This window comes from Lepidochelys kempii, chromosome 3, assembly GCF_965140285.1.
Source record: "Lepidochelys kempii isolate rLepKem1 chromosome 3, rLepKem1.hap1, whole genome shotgun sequence".
Classification (NCBI taxonomy): Eukaryota; Metazoa; Chordata; order Testudines; family Cheloniidae; genus Lepidochelys; species Lepidochelys kempii.
The window spans coordinates 3,607,673-3,634,327 of NC_136382.1; the positions used below are offsets into that span (position 1 = coordinate 3,607,673).

At 44.8% G+C, this 26,655-nt stretch overlaps 1 protein-coding gene across 4 annotated transcripts in view; it reads left to right on the plus strand.

Annotated features, from left to right (window-relative positions):
• Window positions 1-26,655, plus strand: part of SELENOI (selenoprotein I) — a 58,770-nt gene continuing 32,115 nt past the window's right edge. The window contains exon 1 of one of the 4 annotated variants that reach the window (XM_073335508.1): window positions 1-191. In XM_073335508.1, the coding sequence (XP_073191609.1) occupies window positions 135-191 (57 nt within the window). In that variant the 5' untranslated portion in view covers window positions 1-134. Of the gene's footprint in view, window positions 192-6,928; window positions 7,170-26,655 lie in introns of those variants that run through there. The other 3 variants (XM_073335510.1, XM_073335506.1, XM_073335509.2) reach the window with 3 other exon arrangements.

Sequence of the window (26,655 nt, forward strand, 5' to 3'; positions counted from 1 at the left end):
GGCCTGAGCGTGATTCGGGAGGCGGCTACGGCAGCCGGCGGGGGACAAGTCAGGTCCGCTCCGCGCCGCGCCGCCAGTCCCCTCGCGGCTGCTGCTGTCAGACCGGCCGCTTCCTCGCTCGCCCCGCCGCCGCCATGGCCGGCTACGAGTACGTGACCCCCGAGCAGCTGGCCGGCTTCGACAAGTACAAGGTGCCTGAGGGCTGGAGGGGGCGTGCGGGGAGCCCCGGAGGTGATGGGGGGGGCGGGCGGGGGGGTCCGTGTGGGGAGCCCGGGGGGGTTCATGGGGCGGGGAGCCCTGGGGGGGGTTCATAGGGCGGGGGGGTCCGTGTGGGGAGCCCGGGGGGGGGTTCATGGGGTGGGGGGGTCCGTGTGGGGAGCCCGGGGGGGGTTCATGGGGCGGGGGGGTCCGTGTGGAGGGTTCATGGGGCGGGGGGGTCCGTGTGGGGAGCCCTGGGGGGTTCATGGGGCGGGGGGGTCCGTGGGGGGAGCCCGGGGGGGATTCATGGGGCGGGGGGGTCCGTGTGGAGGGTTCATGGGGCGGGGGGGTCCGTGTGGGGAGCCCGGGGGGGATTCATGGGGCGGGGGGGTCCGTGTGGAGGGTTCATGGGGCGGGGGGGTCCGTGTGGGGAGCCCTGGGGGGGGTTCATGGGGCGGGGGGGTCCGTGTGGGGAGCCCTGGGGGGGGTTCATGGGGCGGGGGGGTCCGTGTGGAGGGTTCATGGGGCGGGGGGGTCCGTGGGGGGAGCCCCGGGCGGGGAGGGAGGGGGGGGGCTTTCCCGAGGCAAGGCGCCTCAGGCGGCGGCCCGGCCCCTCCCCCCGCCGACGCACCCCGGGGCGCCGTGACAGGCGGGAGGCGCCCCGGGCACGCGCGCGGTGGGGGGCGTCGGTGCCTGCCGCGTGCACGGCGCCTTCCCCGCGCGCGGCTCGCGCCCCGCCCCGCCCGGCTCCTGCGGCTGCCGCCGGGGATCCGGGACGGCCCCGGGCGCGGGGCGGCGCGGCCGCGTGGAGCCGGCTGGAGCCGGCGCGGGGGGAGGTGCGATCCTCCGTCCGATCCGGGGGGCACGTGCCTCTGCATGAAGCCGGCCAAGTGTAATAGCCGCGGCCGGCTCCTTCGGCGTCCCCTGAAGGGCTCTTCCCATGTCCAACGTCGAGGGTGTGATTAAGGCATAACGGAGCCCCCGGGAAAAGCTTTCACCTTGATCGTGGTCGGGGCTGCTTTGCTCCTTTTAAACGGGTGTGGGTTTTTTGTTTTGTTTTTTGTTTTTTTTTAAAAAAAAAGCTTTTGCTGCCTGACCCTCACTTTCTATGCAGTCTTTTCCCAGGCTGAGAAAATCCTTCTCTGCCTAATCCAGGGGTTTGCAAACCGGCGGTTGGGACCCATCAAGGGGTCCCAAGGTTATTACATGGGGGGGTCGCGAGCAGTCAGCCTCCACCCCAAACCCCACTTTGCCTCCAACATGTATAATGGTGTTAAATATATAAAAGCGTGCTTTTAATTTATAAGGGTGGGTCGCACTAGGAGGCTTGCTCTGTGAAAGGGGTCACCAGTACAAAAGTTTGAGAACTGCTGGTCTAATCAGACTCATTTGGGCAGCAGCAGCTTTTGTAACATGACTGAGTCAACTAGGGATGACACAGGATGGGGTTCTCGCACTATGTTCTGAATACAGCGGGTGTCTACACCTGGCTGTTTGTGTTCCAGTGTTGCTGACTGGGCTTGTGGCTTCCCACAGTAGGAGTGTGCTGTCAGCTTGGTGCATGGGGTCCGTTAATGGGAGTTGTGGGACTAGAGCTGTGTTCGGCTGCAAATACCTTTATGGCTTCAACCATGTTAAATACGTGGGTGCACGTTGCTGTTTATCGTGCAAAACTGATGGATGTTCTTATACAGAAGCTGATCCTCTGCTGTAGATAATACAGCTTAAAATGTATGGGAACAATGAGTAAGTCTACATCGATGAAACCTATTTAAGGAAATGATTGTAAATACAAGTAGACTTTTTGGGGGTATCCAAATTTCAGGTTACAGAAGCAGATGTTGTACCAAAACTTGTGGTCCCTTTTATAATGTTTTAGGGACACTTGAAATAAGAATCATATTAAAATAATATTTTCTTTATCTGTGGTACTAATAAAACTTCACTCAGATCAAAATAACTTTTAAAATTGGATTTTTTTTTTTATAATTGATATTCATGCCCCGGCTCCCCCCATCAATAGTGAAACTAGACTTGTTAACTTCACCTTCTGCTTAGTTTCGCTGTCTGTGCTCCTGTACTAGCATGGTATTATACCCCATTTAGGTTTTTTCATACAGCACTTATCACCATGGTATCTGAGCACCTTCAGGAGTTAAATCTAGTGATTAATACCAGTCAAGTGGGGTTCCTCTGTTCCTCACACAAGGGGAATGATTGTGTATGGATGCCTTTCCAAACCCATGGCACGTCAGGTTAATAGAAAAGCAAGGGGGAGGAACTGTGCTTTGTGCATGGGCTGGAAATGGTGGATAAGGGAGTGAGTGCCACAGTCTTGGGCCATCCCTCGTGAGAGCCAGGTCTCCTGAGCAAACCAGCAGCAGAGGACTCTTGTGCCCAAAGACCAGAATTGCTCTACGTATTGTAGGTACTTACATGGCTTCCATTATCCTAGCAATTGCTTATTTATTCTCACCATACCACGTGGAGAGAGGAGTGTTCTTATCCCCATTTTACAGATTAGGAACTGGGATAGACTGGTTTAAATCACTTGGTTTAAAAAAAAAATCAAGTCCTGTTCAGGCTTTGAAAATTTGTGTTAATGCAACTTTATATTAAAATTTATTTGTTACATTTTAAATTGCTGTTTAAAAAAATGCCCCAGTGGTAGGGTATCTTCCTTGAATCTTCTAAAGCTGATATAGGCAAAAACCACATGATTGAAAATGTAGCCCGTGATCCTGCAAATACTTATTTAAGCAGACATGTAGCATTAATCATATGAATAGTCTCTGACTTCCTTGGGACTGCGCTCATGCATAAGTGTTTGCAGCTGAAGGGGCTAAAATTGTATCTTTATCTTAATTCCTCAGGTCTCCCGTTCCTATAGATTATGTCCCACAACCTTGAAATGTGCTTGTCTTTATAACACTCCTCTGAGGTAGGGCAATGGAGGGTAAAATGGAGATAATGATTCACTTCCCCAGGTTTGGAAGTTGGTGGCTGAAAACCAACTGGAAAACTGCATAGAACAGATGGCTACCTTTTTTGCTGTTCTCTCCCAACTCTCCTGGCCAATGCTGTCTGTTGAGAGAGCAAATTCTTGGGTGGATATGGTGCCCACCTCAGTGATGCAGACAGTGGGACCTCAGTCTTGATTGGGCCTTTGGACACTACAGCAACTCTAATCACAGTAAATTTGAGTGGAGGTGGCAGGAGAAACGTGGCCTACTTTTTTTTAATCTTATTTCTAACTTCTGATTCTGCATATGTATCTCAGCATCCCATCTTGTGACACGTGTCGGTGTGCAAATTATTTCTGCTACTGAAAGGATGGAGGTTTGGAATCCAAAGTAAAGATTTCTTGTTCAAGGTCATGTGCAAGCCCAGTGCTAATTTTACTGCATGTAAAATTCTATGAAGTGCAGCCCTGTATTATTAAAGATGGCAAAGAAACCTGAAAAGTCTGAAGGATATAATATGGGGTCTGCTCAAGCACACTCATTTATTGCCTCCAGCATCCAGAGCACTATCTTGAAGGATGTATTCTGTTTAAAACTTTCTGCCATTGAAAGGAGAATAGTTGTGTAGGTACGATTCTCCAGAGGTACACAAGCTTACCAGCAAACAGTTGTTTAACCATAAGCATTGTTGTACGGGGCCATAGGCATACTTGGTGCTTCACAGTGATTGTAGACAAGGGCTCTGCCATGAGGTACTTAGTCTGGTTCCCTCCAATATTTTAGGGACGTATACAATGGGTGCAGGCTAAGAAGTGGTCTCAATGTGTACTCCAAATAGGGTGGATAGGTAAGAAAACACAAACAAATTACTACTTCAGGTCTTCGTGTTGGAGAGGCTTGAAGGAAACCCAGCCCTTCCTGCAATAACGTATTCACTACTTAGTTACAGTAATGCTGATCTCTTATATAATGCATGTTTTTCATCCATAGGCCTCAAAGCACTTTACACAGGCAGTTGGTATACTTGTTCCCATTTTACAGATGGGGAAATTGGGCAAGTCATTTCCCTGCGCTTCAAGGTCTCCCAGCAAAGAAATGGCAGAGCTGGAAATTGAACCTGAGTCGTCTGAGTCCCAGTCCTGTGCTCTGCCCAGGAGAGGGGAAAAAACGACCCAAGCCCTCTTCTTGTCAGCAAAGAAGGAAGTGAGAAATATTGTAACTTTTTACTCGTGGGAGCTACTTCGATATTGCAGTGATGGGGCCATATAAGTACCTAGACAGGGAATGCTGGTCGCTGGCAGGCTCAAAAATGAAAGCATACTGAGGAGTTCACCCCTATCATTTTGGGGTGTAATCTTGGTAATTTTTAATAAGCCAAAAGCAAAAGCTGGTTCTTAAAAAATGCCACAGTGGGTGGCTTTTTATAGCATAACTATTGGGTCATAAAATCTCCATCTTTAGCTTGCTTTTCTCTTGGAATTATCAATGACAAGTAGCTTTCTATTCATTCTCCTTCTACAGTCACTTCTTTCCTTATTCTTGAGACAAACAAAATAGTGCTGTGAATAAAGCATCCTAAGATTCAAAGTCTCACTATTAGTTATGTGAAAGCTTCATTCTGTTGTCTTGTAACACAGGTACCTTGGTTTTAGTTGATTTGTAAAGATGCAAAGTCCTGCTGGTTGTTAGTCTCTATGACTCCAAGCCTCCAGCTTGCAAAGAGCTTGCAGATTCCTGATCTGTGATCTTCAGCTTAGGCTCTAGAAGAACACTAACACGGCTGCTACTCTGAAACCTGCTTATTTCAGTTAGTCTGTATCCGCAAAAAGAACAGGAGTACTTGTGGCACCTTAGAGACTAACAAATGTATTTGAGCATAAGCTTTCATGGGCTACAGCCCACTTTATCGGATGCATAGAGTGGAACATACAGTAAGAAGATATATATAAACACACACGCGCACACACACACAAAACATGAAAAGACGGAGTAAGAGGCGAATTAAGATGAGCTATTGTCAGCAGGAGAAAAAAACTTTTGTAGTGATAATCAAGATGGGCCATTTAGACAGTTGACAAGAAGGTGTGAGGATACTTAACATGGGGAAATAGATTCAATATGTGTAATGACCCAGCCACTCCCAGTCTCTATTCAAACCCAAGTTAATGGTATCTAGTTTGCATATTAATTCAAGCTCAGCAGTTTCTCCTTGGAGTCTGTTTCTGAAGCTTTTCTGTTGCAAAATTGCCACCTTTAAATCTGTTACTGAGTGGCCAGAGAGGTTGAAGTGTTCTCCTACGGGTTTTTGAATGTTATGATTCCTGATGTCAGATTTGTGTCCATTTATTCTTTTGCATAGAGACTGTCTGGTTTGGCCAATGTACATGGCAGAGGGGCATTGGTGGCACATGATGGCATATAGTACATTGGTAGATGTGCAGGTGAACAAGCCCCTGATGGCATGGCTAATGTGATTAGGTCCTATGATGGTGTCACTTGAATAAATATGTGGATAGAGTTGGCATTGGGTTTTGTTGCAAGGATAGGTTTCAGAGTAACAGCCGTGTTAGTCTGTATTCGCAAAAAGAAAAGGAGGACTTGTGGCACCTTAGAGACTAACCAATTTATTAGAGCATAAGCTTTCGTGAGCTACAGAACTGAAGAAGTGAGCTGTAGCTCACGAAAGCTTATGCTCTAATAAATTGGTTAGTCTCTAAGGTGCCACAAGTCCTCCTTTTCTTGTTGCAAGGATAGGTTCCTGGGTTAGTGTTTTTGTTGTGTGGCTGCTGGAGAGTATTTGCTTCAGGTTGGGGGGCTGTCTGTAAGCGAGGACTGGTCTGTCTCCCAAGATCTGTGAGAGTGAGGGATCATTTTTCAGGATAGGTTGTAGATCTTTGATGATGCGTTGGAGAGGTTTGTGTTGGGGGCTGAAGGTGACAGCTAGTGGCGTTCTGTTATTTTTTTTTGTTGGGCCTGTCCTGTAGAAGGTGGCTTCTGGGTACTCTTTTGGCTCTGTCAGTCTGTTTTTTCACTTCAGCAGGTGGGTATTGTAGTTTTAAGAATGCTCGATAGAGATCCTGTAAGTGTTTGTCTCTGTCTGAGGGGTTGGAGCAAATGTGGTTGTATCGCAGAGCTTGGCTGTAGACAATGGATTGTGTGGTGTGTCCTGGATGGAAACTGGAGGCATGTAGGTAGGCATAGCAGTCAGTAGGTTTCCGGTGTAGGGTGGTGTTTATGTGACCATCGCTTATTAGCACAGTGGTGTCCAGGAAATGGACCCCTTGTGTGGATTGGTCTAGGCTGAGGTTGATGGTGGGATGGAAACTGTTGAAATCATGGTGGAATTCCTCAAGGGCTTCTTTTCCATGGGCCCAGATGTAATAAGCAGGAAGTTCTGCATGTACAGATGCTGCAGGCAGAATTAGATATTATGCATCAGGAAGTGCTGATTTTTCTGGAATCTCCCAGTTGCCATATGGCATATGGAGACTCAGTACTATCCTCCCACTGAGGATCTGTTATAAACAGGAAGGTAATACTGAGATCTGGGCAGGAGGCATTGTCTATCTTAAGCATTTCTAATGTGCTTATTATGATATCTGCTTGTTACATACAGTAACAATGAATTTGCCCATAAGAGAGCGTATTCATAGTCTTTCTTTGCTGCAGCTGGTGTTACTTAAATTCCTCCATCTTCTGCTTCTCATTCCTCCCCCTCCCCCATGAGAAATAAGTGTTCTTTAAAGCATATTATTGGGGAAGGGTGGAGAAAAAGGGGTTGGGGGGGTGTATCTTGCTTCATGCTTTGAAAATAAATGGGCCTGATCTCATTCTGGTTTGGTCTGGTTAGGAGCTGCAGTCAAAGGATCTCTGCAGAGCTTCACTCTGAGCAGATTCATCTGCAGCAGTATTCCTGTCAAGCACAATTGTCTTGTGGTATGAAACTGTGAGGTGGCTCACCAGAAGAGAGGCTTTACCCCAACCAAGTCTTCACAGATTAGACACAAGGTATGGTTGGAAAGCATGGCATGGTTAGAATTTATTTAGACTTTATTTTTAAGACCTAATTAAAAACATTGGCCTGATCAAAACCACCCAGTGCAGAGAGAGCCATATCTTAGGCTGCACCCATGTGCTAAATTGATCTTGCATGTGAATATGCTATAGGCAGCTGTGGAACATCTGCATTACCTTGGTAGTATTGAGTAAGTTGACTTGTGTTGAATTTTCTAGCTACAGCACCTCTACTGTGACACAGTGCACCAGGTACTAGACGTCCAAATATTCTGTTGATTTTTTAATAGCATGTTAATGGGTGACAGTAGCAAAAATGATGTGGTTGAAGTCCAGAGATTAAAGGGTGCTGGGTGGATGTGGCAAACTGCTCCTAGAGGCCTATTACTATATTGGACAAATCAAGTGGTGGTTGCAACCCTTTTTGTCATTACACTTCACACTTTCTAGGTTCTTCTGGTCTCCAGAGTGCTTTTTAGATATTTTCTGGCTTTCTTTCCACGCAACCTTGGGCTGCTGATTTCTTAGCGTTGGCTTCAGAATGTGCTCTATTCCAGTCCTGAGCACTCCAGAATTCTCTAGGAGTCTGTAGACTAAAAATAATGTGTTCTCCATCATGTAGAATGCTGCTGTCATGAATTAATTGAAAGTGTCTGTGGCACACTCTCAGCTGCTGTTTCTGAAAACACAAGCTCCTCAGAAAATTAGGATTTGCTTTTCAGAATACTGATAGGGCTTAGTGTGCATTACTGACTGACTACAAGGTCTCATTTTTAAAAATTATCCCCCCAAAAGTTAAAAATTACTTCTTTATTTCTCCAACTCAGAGGACTTTCCAGTGCTTTTCAGTTGGTGCTAACAACTTGCATATCAGGTTTGAAGCCAAAGCAGTTGAATGGCCAGTTCCTACCACTCCCACGAAAATAGTCTGCATTCTTTTTCATTCTCCCTCAAGATGGAAGCTGTGGGTGTGTGGAGAAGGGGAAGCTTTGGCAGGATGTTCTTGAATCTCAAAGAGTGAGTTTAGTTAATCTCTGGAAAAATGGTGTAAGCATTTTAAAATACTGCAGTGTTGTTTTTTAAAGCGGAGTGGGGCATACCACCATTGTGATTAACAGGATTTTGTAACGAATGCTGTCAGACCTTTACAGCATTACTAATGGTCCTGCCTGTTACGACGATTGTAGGATAGAGTGACTAGTATCTGCCAACGCACATTATTTTTCTTATGTCCTTGTTGAAGGTCTAAACCTGTTTCCTAATAGATCTGCTGTGACATGTGCTACAGTATCTGTTACAGTCTTGTCGGACAGTGCAAGGTAGCTTTCTGAAATTTAGCCTGGGATAGCACGTTGCTCTCTGCTCCTTTTGGGTACCAAGTTTTTGAAATACCTGTCCAGTGTCTTCAACATGGCCCTATTGAACAGTGAACTTCCACAGCAGGCCAAATGACTGGCCTATTACAGATATGCTATACCTCCAGGGTGGGAAAAGGGTTGATGGCTACTTTCTAATCTAAGCAGTGAAGTGAGGTTAGGAGTTTTGGATTACTCTCCAGAAAAATTTCCAGAACACATTCGGCAGAGGCATATGCAGCTTACCTACTCGTTCAGTCCAGGTCTCTAACCTATTTGTGCCTTTAAGGGACAGCTGAGATCTTGCTAACAGTTTGCTGGTAGCTTATACCATTAAAGGCAAGCAGCTGGGTCTTGTGCATTGTGTTCTAAGCTATTCAAGTCTGAGCTGTCTCCAGCATGCCTAAGAACAAGGTCGCTTGGTGGCTTCTCATTGAATGTTGCTGCCAAACTGCATGTCTCCATTCATCTCTCTAAAAGGACATCTGGAGGCTTGTAGACCTCTCGCTCTACTTGATTAGCGTTAGCTCTTGATAAGGCACTTCTCCATTTGGCTAAACCCTGACACTTTATACTCTAGTGGATCCTTCATTGCTTTCTAGAAGAACTGTCAAACCTTTTCCTCCAACTTCCGTACGAGAAAGTAACTCTTGCATTTCAAGATGTTTTAACTGTGGTTGGAGCTTTGCAGTATTTACTGTCATAGCAACAGATTGTCAGCGTGATTACAAAGGAGAGGTTACTGCTCTGTGCAGTACTAATCAAACTAAACAGATATGTTCATTGTAAAACTACCAACCTGTCATTTTCACGGCTACCAAATGACCTGTCTGTCCTGTGTAGTCATTTAGTATGGGTGACTTGGATTGTTTGTAACTGCATGGACCATGGCTAAGGTAGCAAATAGAATGACTGTCAGGGCTTGTCTACATTACCAGCTGGATCGACAGGCAGTGATTGATCCAGTGGGGGTTGATTTATCTTGTCTAGTCTAGACACAATAAATCAACCGCCGAGTGCTCTCCTGACCCTGGTACTCCACCAGGGCGAGAGATGCAGGCGGAGTTGACGGGGGAGCATTGAAGACACCGCAGTAAGTAGATCTAAGTACGTTGAATTCAGCTATGTTATTCACGTAGCTGAAGTTGCGTAACTTAGATCAATTTCTCTTCTCTCCCCGCCCCTTCCCCCTCGGCCAGTGTAGACAAGGCCTCAGATTGCTGTTGCTGACTGTAATGGGTGTGTAGGTAGGCCTACACAAGAGAGGACAATTTACTGTTCGTGCTGAGAGCTTTACAGGGAAGATGGCCAAAGATGTTTCTGAACTCTCTGTAATTTACAGATGTAACTCACAGCACCTGGTATCCAGCGCGTGATTTAGATCTTTCTGTGCCAACAATTGGTATCACTCTATCTGTAGTAATGTTCTGGGGCTGAAGACTGCAGCCTTCTCTGTCCTTGTTCTTGGGCAGCTAACTACCCTGTTCCTTGTTTTTCATTTGATCGACCAGATAATTTTTGCCCCCCTCATAAATCGGAGTTCTGATTTTGGGTGACCTGAATTGATTGTGAAAAATCCTCTACTAGTGAGTGGGTAGCTTTCCCTTGCTAGAGTTGGTAGCTAAGCCACCAACTTCTGCAGAATATAAACTTTCATCTGATTAAATTATAACTAGCCCTAATGGCTGTGACGTTAACCTCTGGTGTAATTACACTGTTGTAGTTCTACTGGCATAACTCCCAATGTAGACGTTCTTATTCCAGAATTAGTGCTTCTTACTGGTTTAGTTTAAGTTGCTAAGAATGTTCACACAGGGATTTATGCTGGTATACCTCGTGGTCTGCTAATACAAATAACAATAGCATGCTGTAAATGATATGTGAGGCTGGTATAAGTGTACAGATAACCTTTTCTGTTTAGACAAGCTCTGAGCATGAAGAAAGTTGGTTCTGCCAAGGAGAGGCACTGGAGCCACAAGCAGCAGCAGTGTGAAATCAGGACATCTGGTCAGTTTTTCTGCTGCTATTTAGAAACCTGTGGGCAGCTGTGAAGCTGTCAAGAATAGTCCATTTCACACTAGTGCTCCTTAGGGATGCTGCGTGGAGCTATGGAATTAGGCACAGCAGTTATTCACAGGGTACTGAGGGAGAGGGGTGGAAACTACCCCCCATGTCTGCAGCAGCCGTTCAGACACCTTCATAACCACGTTCACGTTCATAACCGGAGGATATGAAAGAGGATGCCTCCAAGTAGAGTCCATGCCAAAATCCTTATGCCCTCCCCAGTAGGTGTTTGGGGGGCAGGGTGAAAGCTGGGCTACTCAGCAGAGTCTTGCCCTAGCATCTCCCTGTTGGAGCCCCCACCTTCTTCATTTTACATTTCTGCCTCTGGGCTAGTAGGTTGGGTCCTCCGGCTGTTAGGTGTCTGGTAAATCTTCAAGCCCCACGCATGACGTGCATCTTGTAGAGTGTCTCTGCATTGCTCTGAAAGGGTGAAGGGCTAGCATGAGTTGTGTGCTTGTCATGAGCACTTCCTCTAGCCTATATGCAAGAGACATAAAACAGGGCTGGCTTTGTTTGTCCCTCGCTTTCAGAGCTGGCATTTAGATTCTTGTCGATTTGGGGTTTTGGGAGCTTCTATTGAAGAGGTTAGGTGACGTTCATAATTTAAACAGAAGGATAAACGGGTGAGAGAGTATCCACGTTGGTAGAAGACACACCCTCCTGTCACAGAGGAGCCTTCCTAGCATGGGGTAGCCTTCCAGCTACTTAAGAACTGATGGACTCGGAAGGGAGATCATTTGCTTCTCCTCCAGGAGGAGAATGGATTTAGCATGGCCCTCAGAGTAACAAAGGTATACAATCTTCACTGCAGAGTTTATGCAGGTTGGCTTAGCTCAGGTGTAAGCGGCTGTAGTCGAGTGTGTCCACTCCACTGCATCCATGCTAGTGCTTTACTGGGTCGTGTGAGGCGGTAGGACTTCTGGGGGGATATCCCAAGGTTCTAAGCACTACAGAAACCTGAGCTGCTCTGACTCCTTCTCAATGAATTGTGGGAGAACTTGACTGTCCTTTTGAGCACCCAGGGAGCAGGAGAGATGGAACAATTGGACGGCATTAGCAGGATTTACCAACCCTAGTGTAAGCAATGCTTGGGCTTTAGCCTATATCCCAGTATTTGCTGGCTAGGCAGCCCCACCATGCTCCAGTGAGACATCTGTGTGTGTGGATGGGAGCTGGGCTAGGGGCAACACCCAGAAAGGAGTCAGAGTTAACTTTGCAGCAAAGATATAGCCCTAAAGGGATGCTGGAAAAATGATTGCCACACTTGCAAAAGAATATTTTTTCAATTGTTATTTTATCCAAGGCTAGCAGCTCATGAAGAGTGGGTCTCCTCCTGTACACTCCCTCTGCTGCATAGTTGTTAGTGCATGAGATGCTCTGATCTCATGAAGTGTCCTTCCTCTCATAAGGCATTTAAGTCAGGAAATTACTGTAAGGAATTGGCCCTGTCAGCTTCACATGGAGGTTCCCAGAGGGATGCATTGTAATAGGGAAAATGACCTGTGTTCTGTTGACAGGTACGAGAAATTAGCACTCTGATCACCACACATGTTGAGTTTTTCTGATGGGATTAAAACTACGACAACAGCCTGTGGCTGTTTTGTATCTCTGCTACAATAAATCCCATTATCAATGTTCTCTGCTGACTAGCACTTGGTGCTTGGCTTGCTGGGACTGTTTGAAAAACTACTTCAGCTCATTATAGAAATCTAATTATTGTTTCCAGTCCCTGGCTCAGAAAATGGTTACACAATTAGGCCTTGCCCAGTTGACTTGGCTCAATGTACCACTATACTGTTTTGCTTTTTAGGAGTCTCAAGACTTTGCTTTGTGTAGGATACTTGTAAAGAATGCTGTTTAACTGTTATTTTCCCACACCTCTGCTAATGGAGAATGACTCAGAGTGAGCTGTAGCAGGGTTGGGAGGGGTGAACACACACAGTACAGCCCCAGCCTTGTCTGTACAACAGCATCTCTCTCCTTCAGATAAAGGCATTGCTTGAATTACAAGAGAATCTTCCTGCAGTTCCTGGCTCCTGCTGAAATCTTTCCTTGTGTTTGCTTTGGTAGATTTGTTTAAAAGAAGGTTCTGACTGTTTCCTCTTTGCATAATATAATGAGCTTCTCTTCTCTCATGTGGAATAATCAAGTGTTTTTTTTCTGGTTTTAAAAAAGAATTGACTCTGTGCAGAGGGTGTACTCAGTACTGTACTGTCCCTGCCCATAAGAGCTAATTAAGGCCTTGTCTACAGGGGAAGTTCGATCTAAGCTACACAATTTGGGTTACGTGAATAGTGTAACTCAAATTGACATAGCTTAGATCTACTCTACCGTGGGGTCCACACTACTCAATGTCAACGGGAGATGCTCTCCCACCGACTCCCCCCTATTCCTCTTGATCCAGTGGAGTGCAGGAGTCGACCAGAGAGTGAGCTGCGGTTGATTTAGCAGGTCTTCACTAGACCTGCTAAATCAACTACCGATGCATTGATCGCTGCTCATGATCCCCCAGTAAGTGTAGACATGCCCAAACAGTTCAGTATGTACTGGGAGACTCAGAGGAAAGTCGTGACTTACGGCATCTCCTCTTTCGCCTCTGTCTCTCTTTCCTTCAGCGTTTAAAAACTCTACCCCTGCTAACTGGAGTTGCAGCTAACAAGGGATGTGAAGGGTAACAAGAAGGGTTTCTACAAATATGTTAGCAACAAGAAAAAGGTCAGGGAAAGTGTGGGCCTCTTACTGAATGGGGGAGGCAACCTAGTGACCAGCTTTTTCCACATCAATGAAGTACTTGATGCTTTTTTTGCCTCAGTCTTCACAGACAAGGTCCCAGACTGCTGCACTGGGCAGCACAGTATGGGGAGGAGATGAGCAGCCCTCAGTGGTGAAAGAACAGGTTAAGGACTGTTTAGAAAAGCTGGACATACAGAAGTCCATGGGGCTGAATGCAATGCATCAGAGGGTGCTGAGGGAGTTGGCTGTTGTGATTGCAGAGCCATTGGCCATTATCTCTGAAAACTCATGGCGACCTGGGAAGGTCCCGGATGATTGCCTAGCTTTAAAAAAGGGAAGAAGGAGAATCCAGGGGAACTACAGACCAGTCAGCCTCACCTCAGTCCCTGGAAAAATCATGGAGCAGCTTCTTAAGGAAGCCATTTTGAAGCACTTGGAGAAGAGGGAGGTGATCAGGAACAGTCAGCATGGATTCACCAAGGGCAAGTCATGCCTGACCAACCTGATGGCCTTCTATGATGAGATAACTGGCTCTGTGGATATGGGGAAAACGGTGGACATGATATATCTTGACTTTAGCAAAGCTTTTGATACGGTCTCCGACAGTACTCTTACCGGCAAGTTAAAGAAGTATGGATTGGATGAATGGACTATAAGGTGGATAGAAAGCTGGTTAGATCATTGGGCTCAATGGGTAGTGATCAACGGCTCGATGTCTAGTTGGCAGCTGGTAGCAAGCAGAGTGCCCCAGGGGTTGGTCTTAGTGCCGGTTTTGTTCAACATCTTCATTAATGACCTGGCTGATGGGATGGATTGCACCCTCAGCAAGTTTGCAGATGACACTAAGCTGGGGGAGAGGTTGATACGCTGGAGGGTAAGGATAGAGTCCAGAGTGACCTAGACAAATTATAGAGGATTGGGCCAAAAGAAATCTGCTGAGGTTCAACAAGGACAAGTGCAGAGTGCTGCACTTAGGACGGAAGAATCCCATGCACCGCTACAGACTAGGGACCGAATACCTCGGCAGCAGTTCTGCAGAAAAGGACCTGGGGGTTACAGTGGACGAGAAGCTGGATAGGAGTCAGCAGTGTGCCCTTGTTGCCAAGAAGGCTAATGGCATATTGGGCTGTATTATTAGGAGCGTTGCCAGCAGATCAAGGGAAGTGATTATTCCTCTCTATTTGGCACTGGTGAGGCCACATCTGGAGTATTGCATCCAGTTTTGGGTCCCCCACTACAGAAAGGATGTGGACAAATTGGAGAGAGTCCAGCGGAGGGCAACGAAAATTATCAGGGGGCTAGGGCACATGAATTATGAGGAGAGGCTGAGGGAACTAGGCTTATTTAGTCTGCAGAAGAGAAGAGTGAGGGGGGATTTGATAGCAGCCTTCAGTACCTGAAGGGGGTTCCAAAGAGGATGGAGCTCGGCTGGTCTCAGTTGTGGCAGATGACAGAACAAGGAGCAATGGTCTCAAGTTGCAGTGGGGGAGGTCTAGGTTGGATATTAGGAAAAACTTTTTCACTAGGAGGGTGGTGAAGCACTGGAATGGGTTACCTAGGGAGGTGGTGGGATTTCTATCCTTAGAGGATTTTAAGGCCTGGCTTGCCAAAGCCCTGGCTGGGATGATTTAGTTGGGCTTTGAGCAGGGGGTTGGACTAGATGACCTCCTGAGGTCTTTTCCAACCCTAATCTTCTATGATTCTGTGCTATCCTGACATGCACAACTCCTTGTTCAGGCCTTAATCATCTCCCTCCTCAGCTATTACAGTCTCTTTCTCTTGGGTCTTGCTAAAACACTCTTGCTTCAACAGTGTCATTCTCTTCCCCTTGCCCTTTTGTTTCTTATTTTTCTACACATCAAGTTCAGGCTTCTAATTCGTTCTTTCAGGGTACCCCATTTTGCAGCCCTTGCCTCCATTTCTGACCTGGTCTCATTTCATGTTCTTCCCTCATCCCCACACCCTGCAGGACCCACTCTAACAGTTGTGCTAACCTCTGTGCCCCTTTTGTAGCCTTCTGTCTGAGACATCTCTTGTTCTTATTCCATGCTTCTTCCTGTGCAGGATATGTTTTCTGAAATCTGTCAGTTTTCCACCTCTGCCTCATTCAGATGGCTACTAAAACCATAATTCTGCAGCATCACCAATACAAATATTTGCATTAAATATATATTGAGGAGGGAACAGCAAGCCATCAAAACACATAAATTTGTTAGTCTCTAAGGTGCCACAAGTACTCCTTTTCTTTTTGCGAATACAGACTAACACGGCTGCTACTCTGAAACCTACCTAATATGAGTTACTGAGACCATCTTTCTTTCATTCCCCTATGTCCCCTGCTGAGGTCTGATTATACCCCTGCCTGGCTGTTATGTTCATCACTTAGACTGTAAGCATCCTGGGGCTGGGACCAGTCATATACACTTTCTATAATGTGTCCAGCACGCATGAGGATGCCACAAAATAATTAAAACTAATGCTTAAGGATGGTGTGTGGCTTTTTTTGGGGGGGGGGTAAACTATTATTTCAAAGCACGAAATTATTTGGGCCATCTTGATTATCACTACAAAATTTTTTTTTCTCCTGCTGATAATAGCTCATCTTAATTAGCCTCTTACTCCACCTTTTCATGTTTTGTGTGTGTGTGTGTATTTATTTATTTATTTGGGCATAAGCTTCCGGGGGCTACAGCACACTTCATCGGATGCATAGAATGCAATATTGCAATGTAATATTCTTACTATATGTTCCATTCTATGCATCCGATGAAGTGGGCTGTAACCCCTGGAAGCTTATGCCCAAATAAATTTGTTAGTCTCTAAGGTGCCACAAGTACTCTTCATTCTTTTAGTTTATAAATAGTTATAATAAAACCCCCCAACTTTTGATGTTTTTATCCTGTTTTTTTTTTAAAAAAAAAAGATTTGTGATACATGCCCCAGGGAATCCTGATCCCAGACAGAAACTCTGAGGCCATAGTTAGTCTATTCCAGATTGCTTCTGTACAAAGGACTAAGGAGAAAACATTTTAGTTTAAGATTGGGATGAATCAAGAGGATGCAGCTGCATTTTACAAGTGCCTGTAAATCCAATTTACAGGTAAAGTAAACCAGCTAGAAGAGCCACGCCAAGACAAACAAGCCCATTTGCTCCATGTCCACATGGAAGTGGTGAGTTGGAAGCAACTTAGTACTTGTGCTTTTAAAGCTGGTACTTATTAACTTGGCCTTGTTTTCCCCTTTGCGCACTTTTTGTGCCATCAAAAAATAAGTTTACCACTTATCAATGATCTGCATCTCTTGTTCACCAGGGAAGGACTTACCAGTTCTGCTTCAACGTGAGTAGCACAGCACTGATAGTCCCTCATGAGTGTGATCTCCCAGCAGAGAGCACTGCGTGCAGGGAGGTTATTTTGGTGCGGGAGAGGGGAAGAAAGGCAACAGACTGGAAAGTAATAGTGTCTCCAGCCTGCCTGTCAGTGGCACAGCTTAGCCCTGCTGTGTCAAACCACCTTCCTTCTCCCCCCCCCCCGCCCCAACCTATTTTAAACAAAGTACCTACTGAATGGTGTTGAAGTGCCTTGCAACATGGGACACCTTGAAGAAGAATTTTAGGATAAATGCACCACAAAACCAGTGAAATCCCTGAGATACATCAACGATCTTTTCGTTCTCTGGACAGACGACTTAAACTCCCTCACAGATTTCTACCACTACATCCACCACCTGATCTGGTGGGTAGTGTAGACATACCCTTAGACACAGCTGCTTGTAAACTTATTTTAACCCACCTGCTAAAATAATGTAATTTTGTTTTAATCTCCACTTTGTAACAAGGTTCCATTGGGGCTTCTTTACTAACATTTATAATGCTCTGCCTCTGCTAATAAATGTCCAACATGCAATTTTGGAGGTACACCTCTATGAAAGAGTTAATGCCTTCAAGTACAGACTGCATTCTCCAGTTCCTGTTTAGAGGAGAAGGAAATATACTAAACTTTGTGAATTTATCTCAAATGGGCTTTGGGAATTAACTAATGACCAGTAAATAAGTGGAAAATTGTTTCTCTGAGGCACCATTGTTTTACCTCTGAATACTGATTTTCTCCTTCAGTGGGAAGTGGTTCAGAGCAGTGTTGTGAATATACTCTGTTCTAAGGAAAAGTTCCGTTTGTTCTTGCCGCTAGAAAATTGGCTTTGAGGTGAGGATTTTTTTCATAAGTAAAGTTATTAATGGTACCGCTAACCTTTTCCTGGTGATGCAGGTTTGTGAAGTTAGGGGACGTAATATTCAGATTAGATGTAAATGGGGAAGGAATAGCTTGGGCAGAACTACTTCACATTATTGGCAATATAATCACTAGTCTTGTGATTATCAGAATGCATTATCTGAGGTGTGGCCTACACTACATGGTTAGGTTGACATAAGGCAGATTATGTTGGCCTAACTATGTCAGTGTACACACTACAGCCTTGCTCCCACAGATAAGTGCCCTACTCCCCAGAGGTGCAGGGGCTTATGGCGGTGTAGTTAGGGGGACGCAGTGCCCGTGTAGATCCTGCATGCCTTACATCTGCTGTTGGCGGTCTTGTCAAGTTCAGGGCTCTGCTGGAGCCCTGAAATTGACAAGAAAGTCTAGCTCACCAACTAGGCTGCTGCTAGGGACCCCAGCTTCACGCTCCCCAGTGGGAGCCCTGCTGCACTGAGGCTCCCGTTTTTAAAAAACAAACACACACACAAAAACAGGTAACATACAGTCCAGTTTTCAAAGACAGTCTCTAATTCTGGGTGCCCAGCTTCAGACACTTAGGGTCTGATCTCTGGGGATACTAAACACCACAGCTCCATTTGAAGCCACGGGGAGCTACAGATGCTTACCACCTTTGAAAACCAGGCTCCTTCCCTCCCCCTTGTTTGCTGCGGGGAGCCCCTCACTAGTTGGTGGAAACGCTCTGGTGAGGACGTGTACCACTATCAGAATGAGGGTAGTCTGGACGTAAGCCACTGCCATAATTACTGTGGTGGCTGTAAATTGACCTAACATAGGTTGATTTGAGGTGGTAGTGTAGATATGCCCCAGAGTGACTTGTAACTGAATTCCTTCAGAGCAGCATTGGTTTTCTAGACATGGAAGCCATCCATAGAATCTGGACTATAAATCTCTATATCTTCCTACTCAAATACACAATCAGCTCCTCCTGAGATGTCCCTGTTGTGTGACGAAAAGAAGTGCTGTATGAGCCCTTCACTTCTCATTGTGAGCTAAAAACAGCAGTCAGTTAGGAATCCTGTACAGAGCTTGTTCTTGGCAGCTGAAACGCTGTCCATTGTCCTGTTAGCATGTGTTAAGTCAGTGAATGTGGGTTAGAGCATTTCACAAAAGGAAAAACACTACATCACTTGGGGACGTGGTTCAGCTTTTCCTCAGGTGCTTGTGAGCTGAGTTGATTCCTGGGATTTTGAAAATTTAGTTGTCTTCCTGTGTCAAATTGGAAGAATAACTTCTGATACTGTTTGTAACATAAGTGGCCCAGATGGGGTAATTTTTAAAAAACCACTTGAGACCAATAATTCTTTGACTTTTATTGTGCAAGTAATGAACATTGATAGGTGCTGACACACAATTTAAATGCACACTGACTTGCCTTGAAATGACTGAATTCTTCATCTTTAAAAACTTCTCCCTTCCTCTCTGAAGAAACTTTAAAGTTATAGGCTACCAATAAAAGTGGTGATTTCAAGTGTGCATTACCTTGAATGCACCTTCAAGGTGCATTACCTTGAAACTGGCCCAATGGTCCCTAATTCATTTGGTGGTGTGTCTGTACAGTCCAATTTAGGTTGTAGGCCCTTCAGGAAGGAATAGTCTTCCTCAGTATTGTAAGTGATCCCATTGCAGGTATTACTGTTTGTTGTAGAAGTCTCACTTAAGCTAAATTGATAGCAGATACTCTTAAACTGATTTTAAGAATGTCTGTCCAAAGGAGTTGCACCAGTTTCAATTGGTTTCTAAATTGATTTAGTTTAATCAGTACAATGTTTGTGTCTAGACGAGGCCTAAGTATCTGTGTCTCATTCCTGCTCAGAGTAATGGCCTGATCACCAGAGATCCTCACTGGCACATCCAGCAGGCCTGCAAAACTGAGCCAAGTAGTAAAAAGCTCTTATCCCAGGGCTTGGATATTATAGTACCTTAGAAATCCTAAAATAGATTCCTTGCCTTCCCAGCCACGACTGTCCTATAATGCATCCGATGAAGTGAGCTGTAGCTCACGAAAGCTTATGCTCAAATAAATTTGTTAGTCTCTAAGGTGTCACAAGTCCTCCTTTTCTTTTTGCGAATACAGACTAGCACGGCTGCTACTCTGAAACCTGTCCTATAAGAATCTGCTGTATGTATGGGCAGGTGTACCTGATTTACAAACCATTAACCCCATCTTGTTAAATCTGGTTTGAAAAAAAGAAATTGTACCTGCAGAGTTGTCCACAACATTTGCACTAACCTGTTGAGGATTGGGGCAAGTTTTTTTTTCTTTTTCTTCAAAAGGGCCTTAACTTTGCAGAGCAAGCAATGGTAAGTGAGAAGGTGGTGGCAGCCATACAACAATTAAATATTGTAAGCACTCTGCTTTGTCTTGTATTGACAGGCTCACTCTCGGAATGTTTCTTCTTGAGAGAGAGAGAGAGAGAGCACTCCAGATTCTCTTTTAGGCTGGCTACTGTAGCATTTTTGGGAAATCTACCAACAGTGGGAGCACTAGTGTAGAAACAGGTAGGGTTAGAGGACTGTGTAGGGTTAGAGGATTGAGACCGTGCTGTGTCTACATTGTCGCTACCACCAGTAGGGCTGTGCTGGGGTAGATATCCCCCCAAAATGCTAGAGTATCAAAGGCCCTATTGTTCTTTTCCCTTTTGGTATGCTGCTGGAAGAAAGTGAAATGAACCAATGGTTGTGGTAAGTTCCACCATGGTGTGTGCATTGCAGGCATTGCAATGGAGTGGCAAGGAGAGACAAACTCAGAATGGGCAGTTTTAATATGAAAAGCGATTCTGTAAAAATGTCACTGAATTGCATTTTTGTTCTGATTTATAGTTTACTGTGATACAAATTTTATTTTATTTTTTTTAACTGCTAATCCTGGAAACACAGCCCGGGATCTTAGAGTCCTGCAGGCTCTTCCTTTTCATGAATACCTGTAACAAAAGGTGGCTGAGCCAAATTATGTTCTCATCGACACCTTTGCAGCCCCTCTGCCTTTTGTGGGTTTGCACAGGGGTAGCGGATTGGAACTTAGTCAATTCTGATGCACAAGAAGAAGCTGAATTATATTCCTTCTCTTAGCTGTGTTGGGTCTGCAGGACTAACAGGAGTGTAAAGCAGTGAAAACTTTAATTGCTAAGATCAGTCAAGATGATGGAATATATGCAGGAAGCAAACCTGTTCAGTCAAACGTTGAGTTTTAGCTTTGAACTCCACTTGAAAGTAGTAGTTTCCCAATCCATTTTTAGTTCCATGTAGACTTTCAAAGATAATGTTCCTATAAGTTGGATCAGTGGTTCTCAATCAGGGGTACGCATACTCTGTGGGTACGCAGAGGTCTTCCAGGGGTACATCAACTCATCTAGATTTTGCCTAGTTTTACAACAGGCTACACAAAAAGCACTAGCAAAGTCAATACAAACTGAAATTTCATGTAGACAGTGATTTGTTTGTTTGAAATGTAAGTACAATATTTATATTACAATTGATTTATAATTATATGGTAAAAATGAGAAAGTAACCAATTTTTTAGTAGTAGTGTGCTGTGACGCTTCTGTATTTTTGTCTGATTTTGTAAGCAAATAGTTTTTAAGTGAGGTGAAACTTGGGGTCTGCAAGAGAAATCAGACTCCTGAAAGAGGTACAGTAGTCTGGAAAGGTTGAGAGCCACTGTGTTAGATTATTAGTGAAGCTACTATAACGCAAAAGAGTACAAGTGTATGAACTGTGGAACAGGAGTGAGTTGGTGCTTTTACCAAAGCAAGGCCTTCCCTTTGTTTCTTAATGTAAGAACAATCTGTAGTTTGTAAAACTCTCCTTGCTCTAGTATGTGAAATACGTATTTCTGTACAGGTAGAGCTAGGGTCAGCTGGTTTGTCTGTGACATTCTATTTCTATGCCACTTTTGTGTGCAACAATTATAAATAGATGAGAGTTTTGGTGTCGTTTCACTGGTGCTTCACATTGTGGGCCCAGTCTACAGCTTCACTGCTTGTGGGAGGGCTACATTCAGTTAAGATGCCTGCAGAATCAGTATGCAGCTCATAGGTGTCTGATGTAAACACTACTTCTGCTGCACAAAACATGCCTCCCCTCTCTGACATACAATGGCAAAACGTAATTGGCTAGTGTGTATGAGATGCAGTATCTCCTGTTTTCAGTCAGGGCGAGTCTCAGTGGATAGTTTGAAGGATAAATTAATGGGTATTAGAGTAGCAGCCATGTTAGTCTGTATCTGCAAAAAGAAAAGGAGGACTGTTGGCACCTTAGAGAGGAACAAATTTATTTGAGCATAAGCTTTCGTGAGCTACAGCTCACTTCATCGGATGCATTCAGTGGAAAATACAGTGGGGAGATCTATATACACAGAGAATGTGAAACAATGCGTGTTACCATACACACTGTAAGGAGAGTGATCAGGTAAGGTGAGCTATTACCAGCAGGAGGGGGGGTGGGGAAGACCTTTTGTAGTGATAATCAAGGTGGGCCATTTCCAGCAGTTGACAAATTGCTGCTTCATAGGTGGGCTGCATTTCAGTCATTAGTGCAGTGATTATACCAACTACAGGAATCTAAAAATGCCTCTCTAATCTCCATGGTAATTATTAGGTTTTGTGACTGTTTTGAGTATTAATGTGCAGAAGGATCCAATTGCATGAAAGGTGCTATATTAAAACAGAATCACGATTACAAATATTTGTATGCTTGGAGTGAGAGTTTGCTGTGTGCGTGAGCTACTTGCCTTATATTTTACCCACCACTCATTTGCCCTGCCCTTGAAAGATGCTGGTGAACCATTGTCATAACTGGTGCTACTCATAATCTACAGAGCAGTACTTTGAAAGAGCAGGACTCTGAGGAGTGTAATTTGTGTTTGTTGCATATTAGTTTTTTGCACGTGGGCCCGGTGGTGTTGGAGGTCCTACTAACTTCCATCAAGAAGTAGCAGGATTGAAGTGACGGAATAGCAAGATTTTTAACAAGAGAAGAAGCTGGAATCTGAATCTTTTGGGCCTTAACAATTCTAAGAAAAAAATGGTGCTGGATTTAAACCTGCCACTCTTCATTTGCTTCACCGGTTATCAGGAGACACTGGAGCCAAGGAAGGCGATGCCTGAGACAGGCTGGCCAGATTACCCAATTGGAATACTTTTGTCAGTTAAGAATTATGTGCTAAACTGTAAGACGAAACGGTCTACTCTGGGATTGCAAAAGAAACGGGGTTTAAATCTATGTGCCAGAAGAGCATGCTGTGTACTGTAGCTGTGTTCCAGATGTATCCTCCCAACGGCCCGCTTTCATTCAGAGTAGCTTGCAGTATGGAGTTAAGGTTACTTGTAAACCATGAATTGTGGCGTCTGCTCCCTAGAGGTCCATCTGACTTTATGAATGGGGGGTAGCTCTTAAGTCTTCATCCTGGTGGAGATGTTAATTTACCAGAATGATATCTCAGTGCTTGGAAATGTGATCTCCAAAAAGCAACTTTACACACGCAGCCTGGCCTGGAGGCCTGATGATGTGAGTTCTTCCAGCCAAGAAAGATTGGATGAGGGCTCCTTCAAGCCATGGCTACTCACTCAACTAGACAAATTGTGTGCAGGTCGTTTACCTGGATCATCTGGTCCCTCCTAGTATCTGCCTGTGGCACATAATAATTTAGCGACCCGTAGGCTATAATACTTTGGTCTAACTTTGCTTGTTGGGTTTAGTGTGCGGGTGCTGGGTGGCATTAGTGGCCTGTGATCTATGGGCAGTCAGATGAGATGAACTGTTGGTCCCTTCTAAGTAGCTTATAACATGTGTTAGGGAGGTTGTCAGTGTGCCGAGACTAGCGCGTAGGCATTGCTGTAAATTTCCCACAGTGAGGAGAAGGAAGTCGTGTGTCAAAACACAGGCCTGGAATCCAGGAGTTCTGGGTTCTGTTCCCAGCTTGCAAACTGATTTCCTGTGTGACTTAGGGCAGGTTTGCTTATCACTGCTAGTTTCCCTGTCTGGAAAATGGAGATAATATTTGCCCCACCACTAGGGCTTTGAGATTTCATTGAAACTTGTAAAACACTTTGGGATCCTTTGGCTAAAAGGTGGCAGAGAAGTGTATGTAGTTGAAGCTGTCTAGAAAATTTTTCTACCTAGGGTGTGTCTCTTTTTGTCCCAAACTGTTTAGTTGCTTTCTAATTCCAAGTGGTTATGGGGATAATGAGATTGTTTGAATCTCTGTCTCCTTCTCTCCCCCCCGCCATCAGTTTAAATCTCATTCTCTCTTAAACCACTTGGAATTCCGTGCTTTAAAATTACAGTAAGATGGGTGCTGAAACTCCTAGTAGTATAAGGAGATGAGATTTATGTTAGGGGGCTATTCCTTCACCCATTTACTTCCCTGGTCCTCCTTGCATGAACAGAGAGCAACAATACCCGAAGTCCAAAGATGCAAACAATTTGATGTTTATTGGGGTGAACTTCCAGCAAGCATGATTCCAATTTCCTTCCTTAGTGTCCCCCTTCCCAGCTCTGACACCACAGAGCCTTACACCTGTGTCCCTGTTTCCATTCCCCCCCTTAGCAAAACATGATTCCATTTCCCTAACCCCATTCCCTGTTCCCATTTCCCCCACCCACACACCTATTTCCTGATTGACTGCAGACTATATAGTAAAACTTGAGTTCTGCTTAGCTATACCTTAACCAATCATTTTACTGAAATTTAACTAACCAATCCTAACATATTGTAACATGATTATTTAACCAATTATATCCCACCACCTTAATTAGTTTACACCCAGCAAAATTAATTATACAGCAAACAGAAACAATCACAGAACCAGACAGATTATGCAGGCAAACAATAGGGAAATGGGGACTACAGCGATAGAACAACAAAGATATTCTATTGTAAGGAGAGTGGTCAGTTTGGATGAGCTATTACCAGCAGGAGAGTGAGTTTGTGTGTGTGTGTGTGGGTGGGGGGGGAACCTGGATTTGTGCTGGAAATGGCCCACCTTGATTTTCATACACATCGTAAGGAGAGTGATCACTTTAGATAAGCTATTACCAGCAGGAGAGTGGGATGGGAGGAGGTATTGTTTCATGGTCTCTGTGTATATAATGTCTTCTGCAGTTTCCCCAGTATGCATCCGATGAAGTGAGCTGTAGCTCACGAAAGCTGATACTCAAATAAATTAGTTAGCCTCTAAGGTGCCACAAGTACTCCTTTTCTTTTTTCGAATACAACTAACACGGCTGTTACTCTGAAAGAAATGAGGATTTCACATCCCAGCTATTGATAAGTGAGTTCTTGCCAGACAGGATGCTATCAAACTAAATTTCCTTTTACATCTTCTAGGCACTTCCCTTTCTCTGGAGGTGATAGGCATTATCAGGACAGGATTGTATCCTAACAGCCCAATAGCACCTTATTTCAATGTGACTAGTTTGGAATGGGAGGTGACCATTTGCTTCCCAGCTTATGGCTGCCTCTGCTGCTTAGCCAAAGGCCTTAGCCTAAGCACAGGGCCTCAGACTGTCACAGGGAGAGAAGGCCCTTACACCGACAGACAGTGATTTTGATTCTTTCTTTTATACCTCTAGAACTAGCCAAGTGAGAAGAATACACCTACATTCTTAGAGGCTGGGTCTTTACAGACAGGCCTGAATATCTATATCCGAACAATTTAAACCATCAGAGTTTAAGATTTTAATGCTGTGGCACAACTTTGCGAATTGTCTGGGGTCGTTGATAGCTATGGGCTTGGGGAAGTAAATACAGTATATCAGTTTGCTGAAAGCCACAGCTGTGTCCATCACAGAATGCAGAATAATCTGTCGTTGGGGTATGCAGCAACAATATTAAAGAAAAATAAATAGAAAATGGGATATTGAAATCTCCAAATAAAGAACTGGAGTCAGCTCTTATTTTAACATACTTTACATAGAAATAAATTATAATAGACAAGGTAGATGGATTTTCGCCCACCTGTTTGAGAAGGATCGTTTTCCAGTCTAATATTAAGGCCCTTTCTGCCTTCTCAGATTCCTGTTCTGTTAATCCTGGTATTTGCTCCCTCTCTTACAAGAGGCTTATGTAGGTTTGATTTGCGCCTCTTGTCACAAACTACCTTATTCGGGTGCACAAGCACGTTATCCCAAAACAAGTTTGTCTGGGCATGCCAGCATCTAATGAAAGAATAATTCTATTAGTTTTAGAGTAACAGCCGTGTTAGTCTGTATTCGGAAAAAGAAAAGGAGTACTTGTGGCACCTTAGAGACTAACCAATTTATTTGAGCATGAGCTTTCGTGAGCTACAGCTCACTTCATCGGATGCATACCGTGGAAACTGCAGAAGACATTATATACACACAGAGACCATGAAACAATACCTCCTCACACTCCACTGTCCTGCTGGTAATAGCTTATCTAAAGTGATCATCAAGTTGGGCCATTTCCAGCACAAATCCAGGTTTTCTCACCCTCCAACCCCCCCACACAAACTCACTCTCCTGCTGGTAATAGCCCATCCAAGGTGACAACTCTCTTCACAATGTGTATGATAGTCAAGGTGGGCCATTTCCTGCACAAATCCCGGTTCTCTCACTCCCTCACCCCCCTCCAAAAACCACACACACAAACTCACTCTCCTGCTGGTAATAACTTATCCAAAGAGACCACTCTCCCTACAATGTGCATGATAATCAAGGTGGGCCAGTTCCAGCACAAATCCAGGTTTTCTCACCCCTCCCACCCCCATACACACACAAACTCACTCTCCTGCTGGTAATAGCTTAATGGCATAACTTTACATTAACATATGCTCTGACGAATTCTGCATCTTTTCATAGACAGGTTAGTGTAAGACTTCTCATGGGTTGTCTGAGTCTCATCGCTGCAGAGTGCTGGGAGCATGGAAGAGACTGTATTATTTCGAAGCCATATCTGACACTTTGGTGTCTTGTCTCTGCCTCAGTTACTTCCAGTGATTCCCTGTCATCATCTTGTCCTTCATAACCTCCGCTTGTGTGTTCCTAGACTGTGTTCTCTCCTTGTGGAATACATTTTAATCAGGGAGTGAAAAT